This window comes from Anabas testudineus, chromosome 16 (genome assembly GCF_900324465.2).
Source record: "Anabas testudineus chromosome 16, fAnaTes1.2, whole genome shotgun sequence".
Lineage (NCBI taxonomy): Eukaryota > Metazoa > Chordata > Actinopteri > Anabantiformes > Anabantidae > Anabas > Anabas testudineus.
The window spans coordinates 534372-550635 of NC_046625.1; the positions used below are offsets into that span (position 1 = coordinate 534372).

At 43.3% G+C, this 16264-nt stretch overlaps 2 protein-coding genes and 1 long non-coding RNA gene across 7 annotated transcripts in view; 2 read left to right on the forward strand and 1 right to left on the reverse strand.

Moving 5' to 3' along the window:
• Positions 1–3779: 3779 nt before the first annotated feature.
• On the forward strand, positions 3780–5664 carry LOC113168909 (CD82 antigen-like). The gene is made up of 7 exons (XM_026369978.1): positions 3780–3965; positions 4150–4228; positions 4372–4484; positions 4739–4813; positions 4910–4993; positions 5076–5273; positions 5659–5664. Exons 1-7 carry the CDS (start codon positions 3900–3902, stop codon positions 5662–5664), a joined length of 621 nt encoding a protein of 206 aa, XP_026225763.1. The 5' UTR covers positions 3780–3899.
• A 73-nt stretch (positions 5665–5737) lies between these two features.
• On the forward strand, positions 5738–6642 carry LOC113169851. The gene is made up of 2 exons (XR_003299601.1): positions 5738–5828; positions 5947–6642. It is a non-coding gene; the product is annotated as an uncharacterized LOC113169851 (long non-coding RNA).
• The window catches only part of LOC113169829 (hemojuvelin-like), a 13955-nt gene continuing 3987 nt past the window's right edge, over positions 6297–16264 (reverse strand). The window contains exons 2-11 of one of the 5 annotated variants that reach the window (XM_026371574.1): positions 16157–16264; positions 15931–16036; positions 14599–15140; positions 12627–14191; positions 10666–10745; positions 9250–9508; positions 8574–8731; positions 8301–8360; positions 7710–7835; positions 6297–7187 (exon numbers count right to left, since the gene is read on the reverse strand). The exon at positions 16157–16264 is cut by the window's right edge and continues 221 nt beyond it. In XM_026371574.1, coding sequence (XP_026227359.1) covers positions 13562–14191; positions 14599–15140; positions 15931–16036; positions 16157–16252 — 1374 coding nt within the window. In that variant the 5' untranslated portion in view covers positions 16253–16264 and the 3' untranslated portion in view covers positions 6297–7187; positions 7710–7835; positions 8301–8360; ... (2 more) ...; positions 10666–10745; positions 12627–13561. Of the gene's footprint in view, positions 7188–7709; positions 7836–8300; positions 8361–8573; positions 8732–9249; positions 10746–12626; positions 14192–14598; positions 15141–15930; positions 16037–16156 lie in introns of all 5 variants that reach the window. The other 4 variants (XM_026371571.1, XM_026371572.1, XM_026371570.1 and 1 more) reach the window with 4 other exon arrangements.

A 16264-nucleotide genomic window follows, 5' to 3' on the forward strand; every position in this document is an offset into this window, starting at 1 on the left:
GGGGTTTGACTGCACAACCTGCATGAAGAGCAGCGTCCTAACACCCCCTTAATCTTGAGCTTAACGCACCCATACATACATTTATACACATGCTGTGATCGTCATCCACAAAAGATTTTACCTCATTTACCTTTAAAAAGTTCGCTGGGAGCAGAGCGGGAGAAGTGAACTGCAGCATCTTACCTACGTACACATCATGTCTCCTGCTCCAACAGACAAAGGCAAAAAGTCTATTAGAACTATAAGAACAGCTTCAGCAACAGCTGATGTTTGTCCTCAGTTAATATCAGAGCAGAAAACTTCTCCTGTTGTTGCATTTACTGCTTCACACGACAAACGAGGCTTCAGCTTCACTAACGAACAGGAACTCTGAGAGGAACCTCAGAGATTGTTAGTGAGGGAAGATGCTCCACTCTGTTACACTGAGTGTGTCTAGCTCCAGAAACTCCAACAGAGTGATACGTCTTCACTCTAGAGGATCCTGTCATGTCAGAATCTCCTTCTCCCAGTCCTCCCAGTCCTCCCAGTCCTTCTTTAATTCAGATCAGTTCAATAAGTGATAAAGATCATATGAAAAACACAGTGAGTCAGATTCAGGAGGTCTCTGATTTAATTTAGACCAACTGGAGGAGGATCAGGATCAGACTCTGACCGAGGCCAAAAAACTTCATCAGGGCAGAATTTCTGTAAATACTGAGTCAATTAGGAAATGGTTTTAAGGACCGTTTCCTTTTTCTGATTGTGTAATTGAAGAGACAAAAAGGAGCCACATAGATACTACAGCTCAGTTTTTCAGGACAACGAAACCACAAGCGTGCAGACGCATCTTCAACAACTTTATCTTTCATTTCTGCTTCTCAGAGCATGAAGACAAGCTGACTGCTGTGTTGTGTGTCTGCAGGCTGAGTCTAACAACCTCACACTGCCAACAGCGGTATGGTCCTTTAATTTCACTCGGTGGGTTCTGTCATGATCCGTGTCTGTGGATCCTGTCAGAACGAGCTGCACATACCTGATGTGCTTCTAGTTTATGGATCCAAACACTGCACGGAAAATCCTCTGTCACAAGTAAAGGTACCTCATGCAGAAACTAGTATTATATATCACTGTAGTACTGAGTTCGGCTGTGTTCTGCTGAGGTCAGAGGTCACTTACCGCTGCAGGTCAACATCAGCAGAGCAGAGCAGATGGAGAGAGACAGCAACACGTTCATCTGGACAAGAGACCTTGACTGACTGAAAGGAGAGAGAGACGGCAGAGGGCGTGTCCTGCAGCTCTGACAGCACTCTGTTTAAAAAACAGAGACGGTGGAACTGGGTTCCTTTATCAAACACACAACTTTATTTAAAGCAGCTATTTTACAGTAAACAAACTCCTCCTCTCAGTCTTGTACAACATTTACAAACAGCCCTAGAACCTCCTCAGTAAAAACCTAGAATGTTTTAAAAGAACTACATCTAGAACCACCTAACAGTTGATTTTCATAGTAAGGAGCTGAGTCTAAGTAGTCGCCTGAAACCCACTTAAGAACCTCCTAAAAAATCTTTTCCACTCCTGAGCTCAGGAACGTGTTAAGGAGCCTTGTAAAACCTTCCTATTGACCATTAGAACCTAAAACACCATTAACAATAGGGCCATTCTTTATTGACCCTCTTGAGGAAACTGTGGCCTGACAGGTACCCAGGAGGAACCGGGAATCAAACACTAACCCTGGGGTTGGTAGACGACTGCTCCACCTCACTTCCACATCACTTCAACGGCCACTAGAACATCCATAGAGACAGACGGAACATTTTAGGGGAGTGTACGTATTTCCGTATGTGTCTAAAGGATCACTACAACTTCCTGAGTCACCATTGGAACCAGCTAGGACACCTTATAGAACCTTGTCAATTCCCACTAGAACCAACTAATGGACATTTACACCTCTAGAATATTACTAGAACCTCCCTTTTGACCACTGTAATCCCTATGTTACCTCTGGGATCCGGGCAATGATCAGAAGCACTTACCTAAAGTGTTCAGTAGAACCCTCTAAGAAACTTGATTACTACAGAACCAAACACAAAGAATGTGTGCTTGTTAGTTAATGTCTCTTTAAAAACGTTAACCAGGTATTTTCTACAGTGCAGTCGGTCGGTTCTATCAACATGCAGAGGCAGAAATCCGACAAGCACAGATCTGCCCAGCCTCCGTGAAGACCTGGACATGCCTGTAGCCAATCAGAGCACAGGTTTTACTTCATGACTTCACACACATGCAGCCAGGAGTAACCGACCTGTCTACAGGAACCAAATATTTTACCTAGTAATGTACTTATAGTACTTTAACTTGTTGATGTATATATGTATATATGTACTGAATATTATCCTAATTACCTAAGTACTTTGGTGTATTTGGTACCTTAAGTTTATTTAACGTTACTACTTTTGTACTTTTATCTCCAGTTAGGTTTGAAGTACAGAACCTTTAACAGTACACTGTGGTATTTTTCACTGTGAACATGGACCCCAACACACGGCCGGACAGGTCCGACTCAGGGCTTAACTCCTCTCTGATTTACACTCCCAGTGTTCCCAGTGGTAACTCCCAGTAAAGCACAGAGCAGCAGAGGGGCTCTCTGTGGGGGGGTCCAGGACACACAGATCCTCCATGAACCAAATGGATTCTTACATGATCAGAATCTGATCCAGTCTCGTTGAAATCTGAGGGTGAGTTCAGAATCTGATAATGTGAAACCACCTGATCTGCTTGCGTCTGTCAGTGGTGATGTGTCGAGTCGGCCGCCATGTTGGTTCAGGAGGTCTCAACGAGGTCACAGATGTCCTGAACTCTGTGATAGGATCATCAAACACAAACACACCAGAGATGAGGCGTCACCATGGTAACCAGGCCAGACGTCTGATTGGCCACGTTCCCGGCAGTAAAAACACGTAGGGAACAAGGCCAAGCTGTGACCTCTGACCTCTGTCAGACTGACTCTGAATCTGTAACGTCTAACTCGGGGTCAAAGGTCACACTGACTGTTTGTGTTCCTCATTAACTGCAGCTGAGATTCCCTGATGTCCCGAGACCCACCGGAGTAACGCTTACTTTATACATTAGAGCGTGGGAATGAAACCTCCAGTTGGCTCCTGTGCTGGGCCCTGTGCTGGGCCTGGCGCTGAAGCTCGTGCTGAATTCAGTTTTTGCTGCAGTGTCCTCTGCTGGAGACTCGTGCAACAACTGAAACACTGAAATAGCAGAAAACAGAAAAGTACTACTTCACTTTAAATAAGTACTACATAGATGCTTTAAAATATATTTGAGTCCAAAAGAATCAGCCAGTAACAAAGATTCCTCTCATAAACCAAAATATTTGAATCAGTGTGGAACTTAACGCTGTTGATAACATGAATGTCTCATAATTCAGTTTCTGCAGAATCCAACATGTTAGTTAGTGGAGATGAAAGTGAAAGTAAGTGTTGCCTCACAGAATTCAAACTCTTTTTATTTACACACTCAAATAAGTGAAATAAAAAAGCGTATTTTTGTAATGAAGTATTTCTACATTGACATATTAGTATTAAAGGAATTCTACGGAATACTGTGAAGACATCATTCAAATCCAGCCTGAACAAACTTGTGATTGATTGTAACTGATTTTCTGTTTCCTTGTTCCTGGTTTGTTTTAACTGAAGCATTATGGGAAACGTAGTGCAAACTAAACACTGTGTTGTATGTGTGTGTCCACGGAGACTGTTTAATGTTTACAGACAATGAGGAAGTGAACTCTGATCTCAGGGGTTTTGCAGCTCAGACTTAGAAGACGTTCCACTGAAGAACCTCCACCTGAGGTTCTGTTGAACAGAACCAACAAACCCATAAATCTGCTCCTTGTTGTTGTTGGCTGAAGAGAGATGACGCTGGAACTGAAGATCCAGCTGCTGAAGTTCTGCTCTGCAGTTTTTAACTCCATCTTCATGGTGAGTTCATGAACAGAAAAAACACGACGTCAGATCAACAGAGGAAGAAAAACTATGAAATGACTAAGATGCTTCTGGTTCTATCCAAACGTTAAACATCCTAACACAGGTCCATTAAATTCTATGTGTATATAGAAATATATCGTTTCAATTTGTTTGTTTGACCTTTGACCTCTGACTGCAGGTTCTGGGCCTGACTGTTGGTGGCTGTGCCGTCTGGATCCTGTTTGACAAAGGAAGCTTCCTGAGCGTCCTGTCCTCAGGTGAAGACTGCTCCCGGTCTCAGTGCTGAGCTCTTCAACTGTTCTACGTGCACTCATGGTGCACGTGCTCACATTTCTACAGGTCGAGCTGTGTCTTCGAGTTTTGACCTCACTTGTGAACGTCACTGTGTGTGTGTCTTTAGTGGAGTTGCGCACGGTGGCGACGGGGCTGCTGCTGATCGGTGGAGTGGTGATCGCTGTCAGCGTCACAGGATGTGTAGGAGCTGACAGGGAGCTCAGACTGCTGCTGCTGATAGTGAGTCACACTCTGAACCAAACACCTGGAACACCTAAAATGATCAGTGCTGCATTCAGGCCCTGTAGGACTTTCTGTAATTCCCCATTTCTCACCGGTTCCTTTTCCTGTTGTGTGTTCTAAGAGCAGAATGACGTGAGGCCACACAAACACTTTGTTCTTAAACATTTTAGTTTAGCTGTTGCTGCACAAACGTCTGTTGTTCATGTAGTTAAGACTAAACTCTTGACTGTGCCCGGACTCTTCCTCCTCAGTACCTCGGCTTCCTCGTCGTCCTCATCCTCGGGCAGCTGTTTGTCACTCTGCTGCTGCTCCTCAACAGAAACAAGGTGAGGTTTGTGGTGTGGGTTCATGCTGAGCTTCCAGGGCCACTGGTAAAACTAGAAAATGAGCAGAAACAGACAGGTCTGTGTTTTTGTGATCAGATTGAACAGAGTCTGGACGAAGCAGTGGATCAGGTCATCTTCCAGTACAGGGCGGACACGCTGATGGACAATGTGCAGCACTATGTGAGTCTCTCTGCTGGTTCAGTTCCTGTGTTCTGTTCCTCAGCATCAGAAAAGAGCCGGCTAAGAGACTGATGTGTTGTAGGGGAAGTGCTGTGGCAGGACGGGGCCTGCTGATTGGCTGAGAAACTCTTATATCCAGAGCCTGAACCTGACCAGTCCAGATGTGCTTCCCTGTTCCTGTTTCATCTCGAGTCTGCCCGGCTTGAACTCGTCCTGGTGCTCCGAGCTGCTCAACTTCACAGAGCCGCTGTTTGGACGAGGAAGCGGCTTGTATGATGAGGTACTGCAGTACACACACAATACACACAGTACTAGAGGACGAAGACAGTAAGAACATGACATCCTGCTCCAACATGAAACATCCGACAGACATCAGCTGTTTGTTACCATGTTACATTGTGGTACCGCTGAGTATTGTGAATATATTGTATTGTACTTAAAGCCCTGTGATATTAACCAGCACAGTTATGGATGATGTCTTTTCCTTATTTAAAGTTTGCTTTTATTTAGGTTCTGTTGTCTTTTTAACGTTCTATTTATTGTCATGTTTTACATAAATGTCCAAATGTGTGTGAATGTGATGAGTCGTTCCTATAATGTTATTTCTGGATATTACGTTTCGATGCAACACGTGACCAGTGTGTTATGTTTGTCTGTGTTTGAAGAGTTAATGATGTCATGTTTTTATCCTGCTACACACTCTGCTCTAACCCTAACCCTTTGTCAGGATAATGTGACCTTGTTGTTGCAGGGCTGCAAACAGAAGCTCAGTGTTTGGCTGCAGGAGAACAGTCTGACGATCATCGGCTTGGACGTCGGCCTCATACTGATCCAGGTAATAAAACCTGTGTCCGTTTACTTTAGCTCGTACTCGCAGGACAGATGTGAAGTTATTTCCTCATTTGTTCAACTTCTGCTGTTTTTTCCTCCACCCTGTTTCTCCATCTCTCTAGATGATTGAGATTGTTGTAACGGTTTGCCTGTACCGTGCATTTGGTACAAACGCTTCTTTGAAACCACTGAAACAAGCCCATCACATGGCCAACCCTGACCACACCCCTTTAGAACACCTGGATGACGGAGAGCGGAACTACGCCTATGTGGACCCCGATTCCGGTTATTTATACCGCACCAACCCAGCACATTACAGCATGACACCAAGAATCTGACACCACCCACTCTGTCATCACCATGACTACCTGAGCCAGACCAGTTTTGATCATATAAATCTATTTGTAGACATTTTGAAGAAGATGGACAAATATTGGTCACGTCTATGTTTATTAATGCATCTGTAAAAAAAACAGAACATCAGCATCAGTGTCTTCTACTGGACATCTAGAGAATCCCGTCAGTCCAGCTGGTGCCTTTAAAACTGGCAGATCAATCAGGTAGATAAATCAGCAGGTGGTGAGGGGACAGTGGTGTTGTGACATCAGAGATTGTACAAAAAGGTCCTGAGAAAAATATGTATGTACAAGATGAACTTTGTAATTTATGAAAGATGACACATGTAAAACGTGGCAACACGTGCTGCATTTGTGGATGTTGGATTTTGATGCTGTGAGAACAACACTTATTAAATTAATGAGAATATTGTGTAGTTAAAAAAATATCTATCTGAATTAAAGAGGAACGTTTTGATTCAGCTCAAACTTTTCTTCTCATTCACGGCGTCAGAATTATGTTTTTACATCAAGAGCTCACTGGTGACGACTGCTGAGAGCTTAAAGAAGTGGAATTTGAGGCCACGTTGTGGTAGAAAAACCACAATGTGGGGAAGAAAATCAAGTCAAGGTCAAACTTTGAGTTTTGGTGCAAAGACTCGACATTTATGTCAATGTGTTGTCCTCAATCCTCAATGTGTGTCTTTATGTCCCTGTGTGGACAGAGTCTTAGATGCCATCGTTGTGGGGACATTTTGCCTGGTCCTTGTACTTTTTAGGGGCTGTTTGAAGGTTCAGACCAACCCTGGTCTTAGGGTTGAGGTTAGAATCGGGTTTGGCTTAAGGTAGGTTCAACTGTCATGGCCGAGGAGTGCGGGCTCTCATTGCAGTGCTGCCACCTGCTGGCTCCAACACTGAACACACTGGAGACATTTACGCATGAAGTCGAAGTCTGATGAAGAGGAGGAGGAGAAGGAGGAGGAGGAGGAGGGGCATGCTGCAGAGCCCTGCTTAATGTTCAGTCCATTCTGAAAACACACGAACATATTTTAAACCTCGAGTCCAGATTAAAGCAACAGAAAGGATTGAAATTGTTCCACATATTTATTGAAAAAGCAGAAATAGAAAAGCTCCTTGGTTTTGTCTTTAATGTCCTGATTCAAGCAAAGGAATCCAAAGAGCTGGAACATTTCACTGACAGTATCACAAGAGAATCTAACCCTGCACGTGATAGTGTGTGTTTTAGATCATCTGCATGTCAAACAAAGAGAGGGAAGGCTGCGTTTCCATCTGCACAGACTGAGGAATATGTTTTTTTGCTTCAGACCTCGTGTCGACCTTGTTGGTCGTTAATTCTTCTGGACATTTCTGCATAGCACTGACGTACAAATGAAGTATTTAGAATTTACAGTTAAAGCACACGCTTCCAACCAGCATCACATCATTCAGTCAGAATTGGTCCTTTCTCTCTCTTTCTTTCCCTGGACATTTCTGACATTTCTCCAGGTGACACTGACTCTGAATCAGCCAATCACAGTGTAGACACCCACCATGTGTTGCAGCAGATCCTGGTTCAGTGTGATCGCCTGATACTGAGCATCGACAACAGGACAGAAAGGCCCAAGCTGCTCCACACACATCTGATACTGAAACAGTTTGCAGACCACTCTGGCCCTCTGCACCAATGCACATTAAAGAAACATATAATTTTAAGACACACACAGACAATACTTCAACACTGAAAATGACTTTTAATTGACTAATAAAAATAGATTCGGCTCATATGGATTTATTTTGAACATTTATAGCACATTTTACACATACTGTAGATATATAGATACATATCTATATATGATATATATAGATACATATCTATATATATGATATATATATATATATATATATATAGATACATATCTATATATGATATATATAGATACATATCTATATATGATATATATATATATATATAGATACATATCTATATATGATATATATAGATACATATCTATATATGATATATATATAGATAAAACCCTGTGAATAAAACCATTCACTTTGTCTCTAATATTTAAAACATTAATGCAGACCACATGTTTTTGACACTTTATGTTATATAAAGATGTTGTTGTGTGGTTTACCTGTTTTAGGGGAGCAGCAGTCTCTCTGCAGGGCAAGACTGGTAGATCTCTAAAATGGCTCTACAATGAAAAGGGAAAGGGACACAAACAAGATTCATTAATTAGAACATTTATGAAATAGCTGAGGTGAAGCAAAGCCACTGTTGGCCAACAAATGCAGCTACTCGAACACTCAAACTGTCTGTTCAGATATCAGCGATGAATGATGGAAACACGTCTTTAAAAGTGCATGTTTTCTGAATGGAGTCTGGTGTGAAATCAATGTCGTCTCACCGTGTTTCTGAGGATGCAGCTGTAGGTCTGCAGCGCCTCGTGCAGATCATCAATGATGCTTTGCATGTCGGCGTTTGTGTTCCCTATATCTCTTGGTAACACTCTACCTGCAGCGAGCTCCACCCACAAGCCCAGGATGAACACATACCCACAATGCACTGCAACAGGAGAGGGGGTTTGTTAGTTTAAACATCTGAACTAAATACACATGTGGGAGATATTAGTCTAACAATTCAAATGTCAGCTTATTATCAAATATTATTCTACTGACAGTCACAATTAAATATCTTCAAATAACAGCTTTTAATCAAATACCAGTCAACCATCAGTTGAATATCTATAAAAGATTAAATCTATGAATCAGAGGTCAGTTAGTGGTTAAATAGCATCAGTGTATAAAATAATCACAATCAAGAGAGAAACCTGCCTCAGACGTTTGTCTCCTTTAATCGATTATTATCTTTACTGATGAATTTTTTGAGAAGAGCTCTGATAAAGTTGCACAGACCAGTTAAAGCTGGACTTGATCATGACTAAAATAATAATAAATTTAATGTTTAAATGTAAATAACGGTTTTAAGTTTTTTAACAGAAATAAAAATGTACTAAACTTAATGTAAAATTAAAATTATTTTAGATAAAGAACTTATGCTGCAGCTAAAGTAGAAAAACTCACTGATGGAAGAATGAAGCAACTCCGGTGGTTCTTGGGGTCCTAATGTGAAGGTCCTGATCTAGTCTCTGGTCCTGGTTCCTGAAGACTCTGTCCTGCAGATGTTGTGATGCTGATATTTATCCTCATCCATCCTGAATCTTCTGAGGAACATTGACAGCGCTTTTTCTGCAGATTCAGTTTCCAGGAGCATTGAGAGTCGCTTGGAGCTGAGTCACTCTGGAGGTGTGTCGCTGCCGCCGCCGCACGTTTCATCACCTGACTGGAACCCACACTTTCATCATCATCTTCCCTGTTATTCAGGTTTTGGTTTCATCTTTGTGTGTGAGTCACTGAGCAATTACATCAGGATTAACCTCGGTCAGTGATAGTGTAAACACACACAGTTTAATTGAAGGATCAACCTAAATTAACTTTTAGGAAAAAGATCCTCTCACACTCGTTCAGCACTAACCTCACATTTCTCTGCATTCTTTAAATTAGCACTTCACAAACACCAGGCTCAGTACACACGTTACTACGTCTGGCATTCTTTACTTACTTACTTTCCTTTTTTTTCTGTAATTTTTGTGTTTTCTCGTTGTTTTGCTTATTTCCTGCCGTTTGAGAATCCAGAGGTGTACACACCTGTGGTGGGGTCAGAGGTCATTTTGCATCTATTTGTTTTGAACTGTCTTTGTGTTAGTTTAGTTTAGTTTAGTTTAGTGAACATTTCTGGTCATTCTGCATCACTTAGTGCTTTTTTGTGTCTGTTCAATCAATCAATTATAACATCAGTCACTAAATTTACTACACCAAATGTTCCCAAAACCTTCATTTGTGCTGCTGCTTTTGAGACTTTCAGCACCATTGGTACTAAAAGGAGAAACTGGTGTGGAGTTCTGTCGGCTCAGCGACCTGTGTTGCTGGTGTTTCTGCAAGGAGTCGATGTTTGGCTTCTTCTTTCCATAGCATATTGTGGATGCAGCCACAGGTTGTGTCCGAAGTCCTCCAAAAAGCTCCAAAAACATTTACGCCCATCAGGGAATTCACTGATTCAAAAATAACTTTAATGTTCCTGAGGGGAAATTGTCTGCATAGCAGTGCAGCCACACTTGTGACTATATTCATCGCAGTAACATCATAGTTCCTCATATCGTGCTGCCCGAGGGCTTTAAGATGGTGTTGACTGGTTTTCCCACCTTGCTCAAGTGTGATAATTTGAAGGAAACTCCAGACATCCTCTCAAACATCTCATGGAATTGGGCGTGTTAATATAGGAAATGGAACTTTTTGGGTCTGAGATGCGTCAGTGCTGAACTCTGGATGTTTGTGGCAAACAAGTGGAGAAAGAGTGGAACACACACAGAAGATGAAAGCACAGTGAAGAGTAAGAAGGTGTGAAGCGCTTCAAGGCAAGAATTAGGGAGGGTGAGTCACCTGTAACATAGACGTTATCTGTTGATTGCGTCAGCTGTGATGGTGCAAAGAAAGCTGCCAGTGGCGCCTTTCTCTCTGCGCTGCAGAAATGAAAAAGGGTCATTACACAGAATTTTCTTCTTTGATGATTAGATGCTGACATTGTTCACTCTCAATAAAACTTTGATTGAGTGCAGTGTGCTTTTAATTTCCTAGTAGACAACAGACAAACTGCTTCACAGACAAGTCAAATCTAACTTGAGCAGAAAGATTTTTACGATGAATGAAAAAGCCGCAGCTCCTTTTAGTGTTCTGATGTTTTTAGTTTTTATTTGTCCCATGTTTTAACTTTTACCCTCCTGGGATTTCTGGTTGGAACGTTTGTTTGTCCTTCACACCCTAAAATGATTCAGGAATCTAAACTGTGGAAGCAATTTGTTCTAGAGCAAGTTTTTCACTGTTGAAATATATGATATGATATTTAATGGTGCTAAATGTGCACGTCCTGCAAAGTCATGCCCTCAATGTTTCCCTGACATTAACCCAGTGCTGCAAGCGTCTGAACCCAATAAAAACGTTAATATTAAACTGGATGTTGTACTGAAATGATCAAATAGTCTGGCAGAAAACAAAGTGGGATGTTGTAGATCAACATAAATACATTGTCTGTGTACATTAATGTACGGGCTGGCTGTGGCTCAATAGGTACAGCATTTGTCTGCCAATCATCATCAGTGGTTCGATTCCCAGCTTCCATGTCACATCCCAAAGTGTCCTTGGGCAAGATACTGAACCCCAAGTTGCCCCCGATGAGTCAGATCAGCTGCATAGCAGCTCTGCAAACGGAGTGTGTGTGTGTGTGAATGTGTGAATGAGATGCAGTGTAAAGCGCTTTAAGCACCGGTTAGTTAGAAAAACGCTGTATAAGAACAGAACATTTAACATGTACTTCATATATTAATGTAGTGTGTCAGTGCACAGCAGAGAACTAGCCCATGAGAGAAGGTACTGGACTAGTTATAGGTTTGAAGGAGTGATTCAACTGGAGGAAAGCCGGCGCTTTACGGAAATCAAAATCCATCCCCAGCCACATGTGTTGGATTCAACTCCCCTTTTTATGTTAAAGGTAGGTTTTAGTTCAACCCAAGCTGATGCTGATTAGTTTTAACTACACACAACAGAAGAAAAACATTTATCAAATTACAAAGTCTGTTTCCACACAAGTTGGGACTTTTAAGAAATACACTAAAAATCCGTGGTTCATTACTTTGCCTGAACATTTATGTGGATGCATTGATTTGTCATAAAATGTAATTTGATCTTAATCTAAGTCGAGAGTATTAACACATGTAATGTGCCTAAAATAATCATTCTCTTTATGTAAATCAACAGTTCTTGATCGTAGATCCTCTGAAAGCTCCTTTTGGTGAAAGGTGGCCGAGTCTGGTCCACACCTCAGAACACTTTTGTTAACTTGTGCTAACACCCGACTCCAATGAGCTTTTTTGAGGTTCTTATTCCAGGGTTCACATACTTTTTCTCAATAACAACATTGTTATTATTTTATGCACATTATATTTTTAATACTCTTTTTACGAGAAATTAATGCAGTAAACCATGAAATTCTAAAAGGTTCACATACTTTTTCTTGCCACTCTATCTGATAGAACTACAAAGCAAAGTTTTATTGGGTCACATCTTATCTAAAATTGCTTTGTATTCTGTCTATAAGGTTGGATTAGTGTCATATCTTTCTGCATTTCTGTTACACAGACTGTGGAAATAAATACCAGAGGTCAGAGACAGTAAACCAAATCATCTGTTCTACTGGTATTTACATTTTAAGGCTTTAACACGTGGGTGTAAATCAAACACGTATCACCCACTTGTCTGCTGCAGTGTTTCATCATCTCCTCTGTGATTTCCACTGACACATAAACCAGCAGAGGGACTCCGGACAGGTATGTGCCCCGCCCCCTCACCTGTCCACGTTTGTGGCCCCGCCTCCTCCCTGTGATGACTCAGCTGCTTACAGTCATGTGGTTTCAGTCTATTTCCATGGATCAAAGTGACTAATTAGACCTTTACAGTAAATGGTTTGACATCATCCGCTGTAACCAGATCCAAGCGTTTGCTAATGTGTCTGATAACAGCTCGAACTCATGGGGGCTGAACACATGGTGAAATATTTTATCTCAGAGATGTAATATGATCAACTTGGTGATTATAAATGGTCTTAAGTGAATAAGTGGATGATTTTTCTTATTAATGTTTTTTGATCAAATATCATACTGAAATCGATTTTTCCTGTTTAAAAACAATAAATGGACCAAACACAGAGAACATAAGCCTGAAGTCATTTTTGTTGAACTGTGATGATGTTGAGTGCAGTTCATCTTGATTAGGGCTCTTTAACATTTAGACATTATACTGGGAAAACTCCTCAGTTTACGTTTGATCGGTATCTGCTGCATTACTCAGTGAATCATGTTTGGCTGCTGGTTACATTCAAGCAGTTTATTGGACAGTTTTCACGTTGGACTGGAGCTTCAGCAGCTGTCGTCCAGAGTCCCGTGAGGCCCGCAGAGTGATTCGGAAGATCAGGGTCAAGCAATAAAGTTCTTCTGGAGTTTTGGCCTATGTTCTACCTTCTCCGTGCAGCAGGCGGTAGGTGGACATTTCACACCTGTCCAAAAGGCTCCTTCAGCTCCAGCTGACTGGTTGGGAGCCCTTGGTATTGCAACTCTGTGGAGTTAAGTCTGTTGAGTCATTAACACCTTGAGGAACACTGAGGTCAGCTGTGGATCAGGACTGCGTTGTATGTGGTGTCGTAGAACACCTCCTTTTGACCAGTGATTTAAAGTCCAGATGCTACAGATCAGAGACTTTGGGGAAACCGTGGCCACTTCCTGCTGCTTCAGACTCTGGCTAGAATTCCCAGCATGCTGAGCAGCGTCAGCTGCATTGTCAGGTCCAATCGAGCTAGGTGTTGCACAGAAGAAGCGACTGGCAGCAGGTGAATCCTCTCCCGGTCAGGGATCATGTTTCGGGCGTCCTGCAGCGCACTCACGGCAGCCATGCTAGAGTTCAGGTCTCCACTGGAGGTCAGGTCAAACACGCAGGCCTGATAGTAGACGTCTCGGGCAGGAAGCAGCGCAGCACAGTGGCTGTGAGCGCCGATGGAGGACAATGAGGGGTCGGGCGGCGGCGGGTGGAGCATGTTGAGTCTCTGGGAGAGGGGACAGCCCCACACACACAGCTGCAGGTCCTGCTCCGGGCCAAAGGCGTTCACGATGGCACGGGGCGAGCGGATCGAGAGGCCGAGCGAGTGACCGCTCTGACGAACCACCAGGACCGTGCCAATGTGAGCCGCTCGGATTTCAGCGTGTTGGCCGGGACTCTGGGTCCAGACCGTCAGGCTGTGATGTCCTTGTCGCTCGCCACTCGACACGGATCCGTCAGCAAATGCAGCAGGGACGTTATCGAGCTCAGCCTGGTACAGCTGCTGATCAATGCACTGACGCATGTTCTTAAAGATGATGGTGATCTGCGAAGAAACAAGACGACACTGTTTGTGTAACCCGTGGACGTAGGACAACTTGGTACTGGACCAGTCACTTAAGAGAAAACTAGCTTCCACTGCACATGCTCATTAGTGTTTCTCCCATTGGCCCATTCATCAGGATGACATCACTTTGGAAGTCTGGGGACGCGTTCAAGTAGAAAACGTCCAGGTACTGACACAGACAGTAAAACTGCTCTACAGACAGATGTTTAACAGGCTGGGACCAGTTTAGTCTGTAAATGTAAACTAAACTAGTGCCGTCGCATTAAAACAAGCTGACCACAGCTCACAACAGATCTTGTTCAGATCATGTTGGGGAATCAGACCACTGACCTGCTCGGACTGCAGACAGAAACCAGGTTTGAGAATGGTTCGACTCTGTGACCCACCTTGGTGAGCGCTGTACTGTGTGTCCCCTCCCTGGTTGGTGAACTGGTGGCCTGTATGTACAGGTATTCGTTGTCTACGAGAGGCCAGGCCCCCTGAATGGCACACGTCTGGAAGTCATGGCTGAAGGTTCGGATGTGCGGGTCTCCGAACACACTGCAGTGCAGGTACTCTGGTGCCCGGCCCTCTGTGTTGTTGAAGCTCCTCTCATAGAGGCAAAAGTCTCCTGAAAGTGTGCCCTGAGGGAGGGGCCGTGGCTGAGCCGTGGGCCCTGCTCGGGGGCAGCGGTGCTGGATCAGTAGGTCCTCGATACCCTGAACGGCAGAGTGGTACGCCAGGTCACCACGACACGCCCGCGCCATCCTCTTAGTACACATGGCGTAGGATCGCAGGGCACTGCAGTATCCAGCATTCACCGCCTCCCTGCTTAGAGCTGCTCCTCCTGGCCCTGCACCTCCACCGCCCTCCATGCTGCTGCTGCCCAGGTCCAACGTCGCAGCCACAAAGTCAGAGTTACACCTCAGGATACGACAGGAAGCTCCAACTGAAGACAGAGAGGACGAGAAGAAACATCTCCTGAGGCATCATTAGCTGCAAAGTTTTTATTTTATCCTAATTCATGTTAAATGAAACACAGTTCTCTCAGTTGTTTTGTGTCAGTCAACTAAATTCTTTGACTTTCATGGAAGAAATGTTTAAAGTCTCCTCCATAACAATTGGAACAGGAAGGTGAATTCATTTCTTTTTACTCTAACTGAAGACAGCTGGAGTTAATGGAGGCAAAGTTCAGAATCTTCAACATCTTTTATTTGGTGCTGTCACTCTCACAACATAGAACCTTTAGTATCAGATGACCCGAACTGTGAGTGAGCATAACTGGAATGAAGATTTTCTTAATAAGTAAATTTAAGTCAGTAAACTGATTCATTTATTCATCCAGACTCGAGTGGAGTTCTCTAAACAACAGACACAGTCTTCACTAAAACTACGAGCTGTCCTTTAGAGCTTGTTGCTGTTTGAACAGTCAGGTTCACCGGACACACCTGGGAAACCAGAACCACCAGTGACGCGTTCTTCAAACCTTTATTTACTCTCAGTCTAGATCATCTGATACAGAAGCTTCTAGCTTATCTCTTATCAACATATCAAAGTGAACACAGCGTCAGATAAAAGCGGATGTCCAAAGCCTAACCTCTTCAGCAAAACCACACAAATGAACCTTGTTGTTCCAGTACTTTGGGACGGGAGCCCAGCGGCCCTCTGACCTGTAGAGTGGGAACAACTGAAAAGGGTCCAACAGAAATCAACCCAAGCCCCTCCGTGCGTGTTCGTACCTTGAGGTAAACTCAGCTGGACCATCAGCAGAGTCAGGTGGATGCAGTGTTTCCATGGTGACGTTGTGTAATGTCTGATGCGGGGTCGAGGCTCCATCAGCACAACCTGCAGGTCCCAGAGAGATCAGCAGCAGAAAGACAGCGAGTGGGTGATTAAAGTAAGTCATTCAAGTTTAATGCAGTGATGTGAGACAGAGCGAGAACAGAGTCTGCAGCTTCCAGTTACCCCTCCCTCGGTGGGATTCTCAGTATGAAGCAGGTTTATCTGAAGGGATTCTGATGCATCGCACAGTCCATTAGTGATGAGTCTGAACACGATCATGATTCTCCATAA

Excerpts from the sequence above, each read along its gene's own strand:
- LOC113168909 (XM_026369978.1), top strand. The coding sequence starts at position 3,900 with ATGACGCTGGAACTGAAGATCCAGCTGCTGAAGTTCTGCTCTGCAGTT. Across the intron at positions 4,229-4,371 it reads CCTGAGCGTCCTGTCCTCAG|TGGAGTTGCGCACGGTGGCG; the intron begins GTGAAGACTGCT and ends GTGTGTCTTTAG. Across the intron at positions 4,814-4,909 it reads TGCTCCTCAACAGAAACAAG|ATTGAACAGAGTCTGGACGA; the intron begins GTGAGGTTTGTG and ends TTTTGTGATCAG.